General features: G+C 36.8%; 1 protein-coding gene across 1 annotated transcript in view; it reads left to right on the top strand.

The window, feature by feature from the left end:
* The window catches only part of LOC106877891 (recQ-mediated genome instability protein 2), a 34,809-nt gene extending 24,341 nt beyond the window's left edge, over window positions 1-10,468 (top strand). The window contains exons 2-4 of the mRNA XM_052970154.2: window positions 1,555-1,741; window positions 7,274-7,373; window positions 8,970-10,468. Of these exons, the coding sequence (XP_052826114.2) occupies window positions 1,574-1,741; window positions 7,274-7,373; window positions 8,970-9,145 (444 nt within the window). The 5' untranslated portion in view covers window positions 1,555-1,573 and the 3' untranslated portion in view covers window positions 9,146-10,468. The remainder of the gene's footprint in view (window positions 1-1,554; window positions 1,742-7,273; window positions 7,374-8,969) is intronic.
* The last annotated feature ends 2,840 nt before the right edge of the window (window positions 10,469-13,308 follow it).

Here is a 13,308-nt window from a genome sequence, read left to right as displayed (position 1 = left end):
CCCATGGCCAAATATGTTTTATTCAAAATGCCTTGTAGTATTCCATCTCTTTACATTCTATAAAATCATATCCCACAAAGTTTAACTTAGCTTTCATTCCTTCGAGGTTGATAAAGTACCAGTGAAGTACTGGGGTGGAGGTATCGATTGGCCCTCTCTTGTCAAAAATTTCTGCCCTTGTTCTTTAATTAGTGAAAATTATTTCACTTATTTCACATACTTAGCTACATTATCAGCCCTTATTTTGTATTCTTTTTGAACCAATTTGTTACACTCACAATCTGAGACTTTTATTTTTGATGCTGCACATCCTACAAAAAGGCAATGCACTACTCTTATCTATCTGGAACTTATAGTTTATAATTATAGTTTTATAATTATAGTATATAATTATAGTTTTTAGATCACTTTTCCTTAGCCACCTCCAGGCATTGGTCATGTTTGTCTTTTCCATTTCTCCATGGGATTGCCCATGCATTGCTTTCACTTTCCAGTTCAATCTTTGTTCTCTATTGTCTTTCTCAAATGTTTTCGGGTGTGTCACTTTTTCATCAGATTATTATTATTATTATTAAGGTGGCAAGCTGGCAGAATCATTAGCATGTCAGGCAAAATTCTTACCAGCATTTCGTCCATCTGTTCAAATTCTGTCCTGGTCAACTTTACCTTTCATCCTTTCAGGGTCAATAAATTAAGCACCAGTGAAACACTGAAGTTGATGTCATCAACTAGCCCCTCCCTGAAAATTTCAGGTCTCGTACCTATAGTAGAAAGGATTGTTATTAATTTCAAAAATTTGTAATTAATTATAATAATCCTTTGGGTGGTGTGCATTGAACATTTTCTTAACCCAGGTTGAGTGTTGGGTTCATCACTTTTGAGTTAGACAATCCATGCAGTAGAAACACCCCACCCCACCTTCTCCATAGAAGCCCAACATTGTTTCATCTGCAGAGAAGGTGATGGCTTGTTACAAAAGGCTATCTTGACCAAATGCCAAGGAAAATGGACAAAAACGGTCTTATTTTATCAGGACAGTGCTCCAGCACAAGTTCTTGCTTTCAGTGATTGTTGTGCGTGGCTGGTTGATTACCATCCCTAATCTCTTGATATGGCCCTATCTGATTACCATCTTTTCCCCAACATGAAAAAACACTTGGCCAAGAACCAGTATCATAGTGATGAGGATGTCATATCTACTGTTGATGACTTTTTGCAACCAACAGAATGAAATCTTCATCAATAGGATCCAAGTGCTGCAACAATGATGGAAGAAGTGTATGGACTGCAGGGGGGTCTGTTGAAAAAGAGATCTTATTTGGTTACTTTCCATAAGAGTATCTTGGTCAGCCTATGAACTTTTCAGCCGACCTTTGCACATGTCGTCGTCGTTTAACGTCCGCTTTCCATGCTAGCATGGGTTATATATATATATATACACATACACTTACATTAAGACAAATTATTCTGATATTCTTGAAGTTTTATAGCAAGTTTTTCTGCCTTTATCATTCACTTCAACCTTCATAATTTTTTTTGTCTTTCATTTTACAGTTGGTGTGTTTTATATGATATGGCAAAAATCTCAGCATTACCTTCTTGGAAGTTATTTATTTCTCAACTGAAGAATTGCTCTACAGTTGCTGAATCTTCTAGTGGACGTAGCAAAGTTTGGTTGATTGAATGTTGTGGACAGAGACAGCAGTTCACAGTTGTCTGGATCCAAGGGATTGCTACACAGGTTTGCATAATTAACTTTTCCATGTCAATATATTCATTATTTATAATTTAGCAAATGTGTGACTGTGTGCTTAAGAAGTTTGCTTCTCAACCACATGGTTTCAAGTTCAGTCTCACTGCATGGCACCTTGGTTGTGTGTCATCCAGTGAGTGAAATTGGTTGACGGAGAATCTGAAACAAGCCCATGTATGTGTTATTGTTTCTGTTGTAATCTAACATCAGACTGTTATGTCTACTTTGGCATAGCAGTATAGTTAGTTAGACAAGGCATGACTATGTATGACTGACTACACTGAGTTCTTGATATCATAGTATTATTTGTAATGACTAGCACATACCACTCGTCACGTGGGAGGGTTGTTCCATTATTATTATTATCCCCATAAGTCTCCTTGCCTTGACTTTACATGATAGTTTTAAACAAGTGCCATCATCAAGCAAGTGTTGTCCATGAAAACTTGTCTGGTTATGAGGAAATATTACCTTGCTTGGAAACAGGTGTTGGCAATAGGAAGGGCATTTGGCTGTAGAAAATCGACCTCAGCAAATTCCATCTGACCCATGCAAGCATGAAAAAGTGAATGTAAAATAGAGGAGTTGAAATGGATTCAAGTTTTTAATCTTTTCTGTTTTAGTTATACTATTCTTTGATTCCTACTTTCCCCAATGATTAACACCATATTTCATAATAATCATCACTTCATAACAATCATCATCACTTTGTGAAAACAAAAAAAAAATCATTATTGTAATCAACTGACCCATTCCCCTGAAATTGCTGGCCTTGTTCCAAAATTTGAAATCTATAACTATTATAGTTTGTATCTCTCCAAGCGCATCTGTAGGAGAAGGTTTGATGGTGTGTATACAGTGTATGGAACAGACATGGTTAAATGGTTATGTTAACTTTGCAGGCATGGCTGTGTGGTAAGAAGTTTGTTTCCTAACTGACCATCATCTTCATTTAATATCTGCTTTACATGCTGGCATGTGTTGGATGGTTTAACTGAAAACTGGTAAGTCGGGGAGCTGTGCCAAGTTCCGATCTGATTTGGCAAGGTTTCTTTGGCTAGATGCTCTTCCTAATGCCAACCACTTCGAGAGTGTAGTGGGTGCTTTTTACATGCCACCAGCACGGGTACCATTGACATGACACCAGCATCAGCCATGACTACTATCTCACTTATCTTGTGCCTTAGCAGAGCCACAATTCTATAACTGAACAAGTAAAAGAACGCGTGTGTATGTGTGTGTGTGTGTGAATCTTAATCATTTTAATGCCTCCTTTTCCATACTTGAATGGTTCAGACAAAACTCATACAAGTAGATTTTCTATGACTGGATGTCCTTCTTGTCATCAACCATCACCAGTTTCCAAGCAAGGTAACACTTCCCTGGTCCTTTGAACATGAACAGCACAATATCTAGCCCAAATATTTGACCTGTTTCATGTTGAAACTGGCCAGATCTGGCTTCTCACCTCAGCTCTATAAATATCCTTCCACAACTAAGCAACTACATCATTGAAATCTCTAAACCAGGGGTTTTCAAACTGTGGTCCGCGGACCACAGGGGGTCCGTGGACAGCAAATACTTTTTATGGGCAATTTGATTTTATATATGTTTTTTTAATCGAAATCTTTTAATTGACAATAAACCTATTTGTTAAATACTGTTAAATAAATAAATGTAAAAATGCTATTTTAAGCAAATATTTATGTATAAATTTCATAAGTGTTTATAAGGGGTCCCTAAGGTAAAGCCTGAAATATAAAGGGGTCCGCAAGTTAAAAAGTCTGAAAACCCCTGCTCTAAACTACAAAAATAATACATGGTTAATTCAAAACAATAAAAACATTACATTTGACAGAATAATTTGAAAACTACAGAGTTAAATGCTAATGGGTTAAAATTTTGTATTTTCTATTTAACTTGGAGTTTCTTTTACCTTTCACTTGTTTCAGTCATTTGACTGCATCCATGCTGAGGCACCACCATGGAGGATTTTAGTAACACACCAACAATGGTTGTCATGTGGTAATGGAGGACAAAGAAAGACACAAGCACATAGATATATATCTTTCAGTTTCTTATTTCTTTATTGCCCACAAGGAGCTAAACAAAGAGGGGGACAAACAAGGACAGACAAAGGGATTAAGTCGATTACATCGACTCCAGTGTGTAACTGGTACTTAATTTATCGACCCCGAAAGGATGAAATGCAAAGTCGACCTCGGCGGAATTTGAACTCAAAACGTAACGGCAGACGAAATACCGCTAAGCAGTTCGCCCAGCGCGCTAACGTTTCTGCCAGCTCACCTTTCAGTTTCTGTCTCTCAAATCCGCTCACAAGGGTTTGGTCAGCCCAGGGCTATAGCAGAAGACACTTTCCCAAGGTGCCACACAGTGGGACTGAGCCCGGAATCATGTGGTTGGGAAGCAAGCTTTTTACCACACACCCACAGGGTTTTTTTTTTTTTTGTTTTTTTTTTTTGTTTTTTTTTTCACCTCCTGAAAATTAAGGTGTTTCACGAGTGGAAAGTTTAGTCTTGTTTCCATGCCTTCCAAGTGTAAAATGTCTGCATACTGCATATTAGCTTAAAATAATTATAAGTCTGGTGGTCTGGTAGTATAGTTGCTGAATATATTGCACATGAAGAACAACCTTGAAATTCCTTTGTTTTGTGACCAGTTTCATTATTGATATTAATTTCAGCAGTCTTTCATCCAAATGCAAGACCTATGTGGTTAGTACTTTGAATTTAATGGGAAAATATTACACTAACCTGTTATTTCACTTATTTTATTGTCGTCTGTCTCTAACCGTAAATTTAAATCACAAATGCCTGACACGATGCATTTATTCAAAGTTTGTGTAGATATTGTTGTTTTGTATCTGTGTTCAAGGTTGATCAATGTATTTAGCTGAGATTAATTCTAAGGAAAACAAGAACTAGTTTTTCAGGCAATTGAAAGCAGTTCTTCTCTATACTAATATATTTAATGGAAAAGACACATTAAATAGAATTTCTTAATTCTTATGTCTTAAATTATAGAATGTTAATTTAAAATGTGTACGTATTTAAATTAGATAATTGCAAATAAAGGCAAGAGCATGGTTATTTGGTAAGAAGCTTGCTTCCCAACCACATGGTTCTGGCTTCATTCCCACTGTGTGACACCTTGGGCAAGTATCTTCTACTGTAGCCTTGTGCTGACCAAATCCTTGTGAATGGATTTAACTGAAACTGCCGCCATGTGTGTGTGTATGTATGTGTAGGTCTATATATATATATATATATATATATATATATATATATATATATAGATGAGAGAGGTGTTGGTGTGTTTACATTCCCACTAAGTTACAGAGGTGTAAACATACCAACACCTGTTAAGTGGTAGTGGAGGACAGTGACTGACAGAATAAGTGCCAGGCTTAAAAAATAAAAAAGTACTGGGGCCAATTCATTTGACTAAAAACACGTCAAGGTAGTACCCTGGCATGGCCACAGTCTGATGACTGAAACTAGTAAAAAATTAAGATGACACATTGGTAGGACTTACCTAATCTAAGCTTGGTTAACTCTGATAGTAGCAGAACAATTTTCTTCAGGATATAAGATATAAATGATATTGCATTTGTGGTCAAGAAAGCAGAGAATCAGTATCTTTGAATACAGGCAGTATAAAGATGAAAATAAAATATTACTGCTTTTTAAATACAATTAGTGTTGCGATTGCATAATATTTGAAATATTGCTCTGTGTGTGTGTGAGTGAATATTTAAGGTATGTAGGTGTGTTCTTTGATCCACTGTGGAATCTTGTATAAGCATGTTTTGTTACAGCCTTTAATGAACCCAAGCATTGTGGCTGTGTGGTAAGTAGCTTGCTTATCAACCACATAGTTACGTGCTCAGTCCCACTCATATTCCGAATAATTATGCAATTAATTTTGTGGAGGCGCAATGGCCCAGTGGTTAGGGCAGTGGACTCGCGGTCGCGGGATCGTGGTTTTGATTCCCAGACCGGACATTGTGAGTGTTTATTGAGCGAAAACATCTAAAGCTCCATGGAGCTCCAGCAGGGTGTGGCGACGAACCCTGCTGTGCTCTTTCACTAAGGTGGTGCTCCAGCATGGCCGCAGTCAAATGACTGAAACAAGTAAAGGAGAGACATGAGTCTCAGTTTGCCAAGATTATATTAGCAATTCAAAGGTCCATTTTATCAAACTGTCATGTGTTTAGGTTTCAGAATTATCTGATGGCTACATGTGTCTGTGGAATACTCAACCACTTATGTATTAATTTAATGAGTGTGTAGTTCAGCTGATCAAACAGCTGAATGCTTATTGTTGATACTGATGCCAGATACATTGTGTGTGTGTGTGTGTGTGTGTGTATATTTCAACATGTAAATAAATGATGCAGAAAAGCTTTCATTCATTGGGTTTAAAAAAGGGAAAAAAATGTATTGCAGTACCATCTGATATTTAATATTGATGAATTGGCTGAAGAGTGGATAGCAAGTTCAGTCAGTTAAGAACGAAGCCAACCAGTCTGATGGAATATGTGCATTACAACAGGATAATTAAGTTGAACATTTAGAAGACAACTGAAGCCTTGGTCATGCAGTAATATTTAAAGGCTCACTGAATGATCTGAGTGTAATCATTACTATAGCAAACTAGATCTTCCATAGATGCAATATAAGCACTATTGTCTGCTGCCAGAAAATAAGATGTATTGGAGAATGGAGATTAAATGGAATTAAAACATTCCAAGGGAAAAGTTGTGAGAATGTTTTTGCCATAAAACATTTCATAGAATGTCCATCTGCACTGCATGAAAGCTTCAGCATGCCATTGCTAGTTTGACCAGCAGAGATGGTAGGCCAACAACTGTAACAGATAGTTTCAGGTTACAGGATGTAATCAATTGGTTCTAGCCATTAGCACCTAGATGGAATTTGAGCTTGGAACACAAAGCTGGAATGGATATTGTGAAGTTGACACTTCAGCAATTTCACCTATTCATTTCCTCCCTGAACTAGTGACCCCACCAAAAAGATAGAAAATGTAGTTGACCATGGCAGAGAGTTGAAATGAATATTGCAAAGCAGTCTTATTTCATTACCTATCACAATAAAACATACACACTCTGCCGTTTTCACATCATGATGTTGGGTGCAGGCATGGGCAAGTGATTAAGATGTGTCTGTTTAGCAATCTCATTGTTTTGATTTCAATTCTGCTGTGCAGAATAACCTGTGATTGACCTTAAGTTATGCAAGTGAATGGAAGTCTGAGTGGGCTGTGTCTCCTCTTGGGTGATTTACTTAATCTATATTCTGGTTTAAAATGACCATTGGTACTTGGATGCTTTTGACAATGGACTCTTTTGCACGTACTCATACCAGAACTCTTATTTTCTTATTCGTGTCAAAGGCCCTCAATGTCTTTGTTACTCTTCTCTTTCTTAACTAAACTATAAAGCAATTTTATTTCTAATTGTTGTTTGACATTTTTCAGTGCTCAAATGATGATAACACTATCTATCTTGATGATGGTACAGGCCGTGCAACTGTTCGATGTGGCACTCTCCCAAGTCAGTGTGATAAACTTACCACTGGTGAGTATTTACTTTGATTGTTTTTTTTTTTATGTGTAAAATTTTATAAGGTTATGTCAAGTTGCTTGTGTATGCAACTGGTAATACTGCAACATACTATAACCTGTTTCATGGTGAGAAGAGTGATTTTAGATGCCTTGCAGAATGAAAGTCAAGGTCTGTCAAAGGGCAGATGAACTCAGGCGTCAGTGGCGAGCCAATAATGTGTACATATGCACGTTATATGTGTGTGTTTGTGTGCTCAGTGACATATTTTCATTTCTTCCAAATGAGGCATGGAAGAAAAAAAGTAACCTTCATCTCCAGAGCTTCGAAGTTAATGGCAGCAGGTCAAAAGAGGTCAGCTAGTGCAGATGGCAATATATCACCATGCTGGGCTTGAAGCTGTGACACAAGTCAAACATTTGGAGATATCTTATGTTCTGGACTCCTACCAAGTTAGGTGATATTAAAAGGTCTGGAGATGCCTTCGAGCACTTTGGCAGTTTCTTGCATTCTGATACATATTGTGTGAGAACGAAAGTGAGTCTGATGGGTGTGCATCCACCTCTCACTTAAAAACAAGTAAGCAAGAATACTCAAAAATACTCTCTTGTGGATAAGAGTGCATGACACATAACTGACACCCACTGGCTTCCAACTAAGGGTCAAATAGTTCTGTGCTATTTGGAGCAGTCTGCATATTTGTGACAATGAAATAACTTCACTTCTGTAGTTTCAGGCACTTGGAAGGTATTTGAAGTCTTCTGTCCCATCTTCTTTCATGTGACTGCGTCTTTTATTGAAGTGTTGGATAATTAGCTGTGGTCATCATTGATTACTTGTGAATGAGACTTCTTGAAGCCACACACAGAAGGTCTTTCACAGTGACAAGTGGGATGTTACACATTTATGACTCTGAAATGTTGCTACTTCTATAGCATGTAGTATAAGCAGGGCCATTTGTGATTCTTTGATCCCTGGCAGTATACAGTTGTAGGTACTCATGTAGTCATAAACAGATACATACCCTTGGCTACACCAACACTGGCCTGGTATTTTGTCTTTCATCATTCCAGGATTGATAAAGTAAAGTTCAGCAAGATCTGAACTCTGGGTGCAAGAGAACCAAAACAAATGTGACACATTCTTCCTGATATTGTTACAACTCTTTTAATTGGTTAGCTCAGTTTTTCCCAACCTATTTTCCCGCAGCCTCCACTGTCTCTCCAGGAAAAGGTATTCTGCATTAGTGGTTGCGAAAAAAAGAAATCTTTATTTTTAACATTTCATAATTATATACTTTAAAGATATATCCACACTAGGGATTAGAATTGCACTATACTGTAGCAAACGGTCTTCATACTGTATGCATGACCAGAAGGATTGGTTTGGTTAGGCTGAGTATAGGTGTAGTATGCTTCCTGTGAAAAATAGATTTTCACAATTCCATGTTCCCCCTAAAAAAAGAATTTGGATCCCCTGCTTACCGCAGTTTTCCCAGGCTCACTGGTGTGGCGGATGCACCACATTGGGAATCTCTGCTAAATAACAGGCTCTTTATTAACATTGGTTTTTAGCTCTAATTTTATATTTTTTATTTTTTATTTCTTTTAGGTCAGTATGGAATGGTGATTGGAGAACTTCTGGAGACAGATGAATCTCCAACTATTAGGGCCATTAAGATGCAAGATCTTGGAACAGTACCAAGAGCAAGTGATTTGTGGAAGCTGGAAGTTATTGATATGAATTTGGCTTATCTGATGCACGAAGGTCAACAACAATTGCTGTAATACCACTTTGTGTTAGTTCAGATGAATTAGTGAACTAATCACTCTTGATGCTGGCTGCTGTTTTGAATGTACCAGATATAAATTTACCAATATTTTTCATTGAATCTTCAAATGGATGCTGCTACTATTTCAATTGTTGTGTATTGTATTCTGCATATGACCTAGGGCCACATATGAAATGTGATGGCCTTCTAATCAAGGACATAAACCAGGAGCACTGAGCCCAGGCTTATTGTGTTCAAACCATTCCTTCAGTACTGTAATTTACTTCCAGACATGACATCATTATATTTAGTAGATTCAGTTTGAATTAACTACCTCATTCATTCAACCGAGTGGCTTCTTGTTGTTAGATTAAGGTAATAGACCATATATGGTTACAGGGCCAATAGTAACACAGTCATTGTGCTGGACCCTAAGTAAGTCATTTAACTTTTTTTTTTTCCTGGCTGTGCAAAAACAAAAAAAATAAAAACTGCACTGATCCTACATTATGGTTGAACTAGCGGTTAATATTAAGAATGGTGTCCTTGATACTATAGTGAAATGTTGATTAAACGATATCATGAACATGAAAGAAAGAGGGGTCACCATCTTGTATGTAATAACAAGAAAATAGGAATTCACGAGTCGTTTGTAATAAATCATAACCTATTTATCACTGGAGGTATGTGTTAACATACAAGGTTAATTGAAGGAACATTACATTAACATATTCTTTTTGCAATCATGTCTCCAAGTAAGTGAGGCGAATGTACGCGTAAGTGGGTGCATATGCAGTGGCCTGATTCAATGCCGATCTTAGACTAGACAGACACTGAGTGGCACAAATTTAGAAATTTGTTCCTTTATATAAGGGATGAACCGGAAGTCCCCGACTTCCATGTCAACTGGAAGCTTCTAGAATGTTTGAGAACTTTCTAGAAGGTTAAGGGAGATTACTCTCATTAAATCCCTTTTCCATTTTGCTTTCATGCATGACCGCCAGCATTCACTACGTAACTCCCTCCTCAGATGAGCAGTCAATAAACAAAACCATTGCAGTGATCTAGGGCAGGTACGAAGCAAAACGAGGTAGCAGAAACATGATGCTTGTATTGATTTTTTTTGTATTTTACTACTTGTTTTGCAAGCATGTGATAGATACTGAATATAATTGCAGAGTTTCGTGCAATAAACCTTTAGCTACACAGCTATGCACATCAAACTAAATGCAAAAAACATGGCAAAGTGAAAATACATTGTGAAATATGCACAGGAAAAATGTTTGTGAATAACATTGTTTGTAAAAGAAATAAAACAGTTTTCTAACACAAAGTTAAATATACAGAGTTTTGGATAATTTTTGTGGCTAATGTACTGTTCTACCACTTCTTGTGATGTAAAGTTTAGAGATATGTTGTGGTGGTATTGGTGTAGGAGTGAATGTACGTGGTATGTCAGGTTCTGAAATGAGATTTTCTGAGAAATTTTTTTTTTTATTCTGTCAATGGATATTGTTTCTTTTCGACCGTTAATTTTGACTATGAAGTTTTTTGGTGAGTGCAACAGTACACGATTGGGTCCTTAAACGGAATCGTTCCGAATAAAAATGTGTCCACTCGGATGTCTGATGGGACAGTAGAAGAAATGGATTGGTCCTGCAGCGACATTGGCGGAAGATTGGAGAAGAAAGAAGTCTCTTGACATATAATGACATATCAGAATCTGATGAATCAACTGGTGTGAACATTTGACCAGGAAGCATCCAGGTGGTGCCGTAAAGAAGTTTGGCTGAGGAAAAATCTAAATCTGTCTTAACAGCGAAACGGCAACCAAGAGCAATTGGTAGGAATTCGGTCCAACATTGTGGGTCAGGAGTAGCGAGTAGTGCAGCTTTTAACTGTCTGTGGAATCGTTCTATCATTCCATTGGAAGCTGGGTGATAACTTACCATATGAATTCAATGAGCACCCAAGAGTCATGATATTTCACAGAATAAAGAAACTTCGAATTGGTGTCCTCTATCAGTAGTTATTTTAGATGGGACACCAAACCGCCCAATTAGAAATGAACGCTTGTGCGATGGATTCGGTTGTTATGTCAATCAGAGGTATGGCTTCAGGCCATCGAGAGAAACGATTGATGCAAGTTAAGATGTACGTGTAACCATGATGAACAGGCCAGGGTCCAACAATGTCGATGTGGACATGATGGAAATGAGTGTCCGGTGGGCTGAATTTTCCAAGAGGAGCTCAAACATGTTGATGGACCTTGGTACATTGACACTGCAAACAAGAACGTGTCCAACTGGTGATTGTACAGTGCATGTGTGGACCTTTCATATACTGTACTAGTACTAGTGTATTCAGCTGTCTTGTAGCAGTGTTGGGGCAATTTGAATGTGGTGTCTGATGACTTTCACCCCTTATATTTGTGAGCTGATTGGTAATGCTATGGCAAGCACTCACTCATACTTCTTATTTTCTGGGTGCAAGTCTTGAAGATTAAACAGCAATGAGGAATGACACTTAAGTACACTAGGTATTCAAGGCTCAAGGAGTGTTCCACATCAAGTTACTTGAAGTTAACACTTTGTTTACTATTCTCTGTGATGGACAGTACACTTGTTTTTGATGGTTTGATCAGAGAAGGTTCTCTTCATAATATGGTGTTTGCTGATGGGGAAATTTCTAGCTTCTCATTAAGTCAGTATAACATCCTGCAACACTCAGGACTTATTCTAAAAACATGGTATTGTTTGTTCTTTTAAAAACTAGACAAAGAGTCCTGAAGTTTATTGGACAGATGCATTGTCAATTATTGAAGAAGCTTTCCTGTTATGATAATCATGTTTATGTTACCACGTGGTAATGAAGAAGATCTGTGTCATTACAGAAGTATTCATTAATTTCTTATTTGTGATGTTTACTGTTCATTCTTTTCTTGGTCTAGTTGAGGAATGCACAAGTCTTTTTTAAATCTATATTTTGTAACGTTTTCAATTAACTTTTATCACCATTGTAACTATTTTCAGCTTTGATTTAATCTATTTTGCAATGGCTTGAAACAAATTATACTCAGATATAAAGTACATTTTCAAGAATTTTGTTTATGATAAGGTGAAGTCTTTTCTACTCTTCTTGGAATGTAGAATATTTGCGTATTCTTAAAGATCATTTTTAAAATATCAGAATATGTTAAGCTACCAACGTTATTTTCTAAAATATAGGATAAAGATATAATACTGTTTGACAACAAATTACTAATGCTATAACTAATTACTTTCATGTAATCATTTGTTTTTGTTTTGGATGGGTAGTTTACCTATCACCAACCAATTTACAGTTTTGGGGATGGGTGCATTTAATTGTAGCACTAATACTAGACGAATGGTAAGTTATTTTACCAATGTCAATAGTGTTGGTAGACTGTTATTACACTGTAACAATTTTGTAGCTTTCATTTGATTACTTTCATAGATGGACACCTTTCCTCTATATTTTCCAAGCTATACTTACAACTATTCACGTAGCTCATCTTGATTCCAAAACTCTACCAGTCTTGATGAAAAGTGATTCACTAGTTTTATATCTTTGAAAGAATCGTCCTAAATAATTTGCAAATGATGATCAAATAATGCTAAATTATGATCTGAATGGAGACTTGCCACTGAATTCTTGCCAAACATCATTCCATTGGAACCAAATGCAAGTAGATTCATATATCAACAACCTCAAATGTTCTTTCTATCGGAGAAACACATCCTGACCTAACAACAGTCTATTGAATTTGAAATTACAATTAGTCTTTTCATGTCCTCATCAAAAGAAATTAATACTATTTAACAAACCTCCATACTATTTGCTGGTAATGTTTTTTGTCCTGTTTAGAACTTTCCATACCTCTTCTCACACTTCTAGGATTTTAAGACCCTATTCTTGTTGCAAGGTTTCTTCTTGCTTGTGTTGAGCAATGAGAATATACTTCAAACATCTGAAATGTCATTGTTGAAGTAGATGGCTTTATGAATAACTGAAACAAACTCAGACATTTTAACTTAACTTTGTGTCCAGCAATAAATGATTTATATATTATCAGTTCCAGTTGCTTAGTTAAAATTTATGATCAGACTGAATGTAAAACATCAGGCCACCACATGGCTACAAAAACAGTTTGCGGGA

This window comes from Octopus bimaculoides, chromosome 8 (assembly GCF_046866305.1).
Source record: "Octopus bimaculoides isolate indiv1 chromosome 8, ASM4686630v1, whole genome shotgun sequence".
Lineage (NCBI taxonomy): Eukaryota > Metazoa > Mollusca > Cephalopoda > Octopoda > Octopodidae > Octopus > Octopus bimaculoides.
The sequence above is the reverse complement of the archived record's forward strand: the minus strand, read 5'-3'. Positions and strand labels throughout refer to the sequence as shown.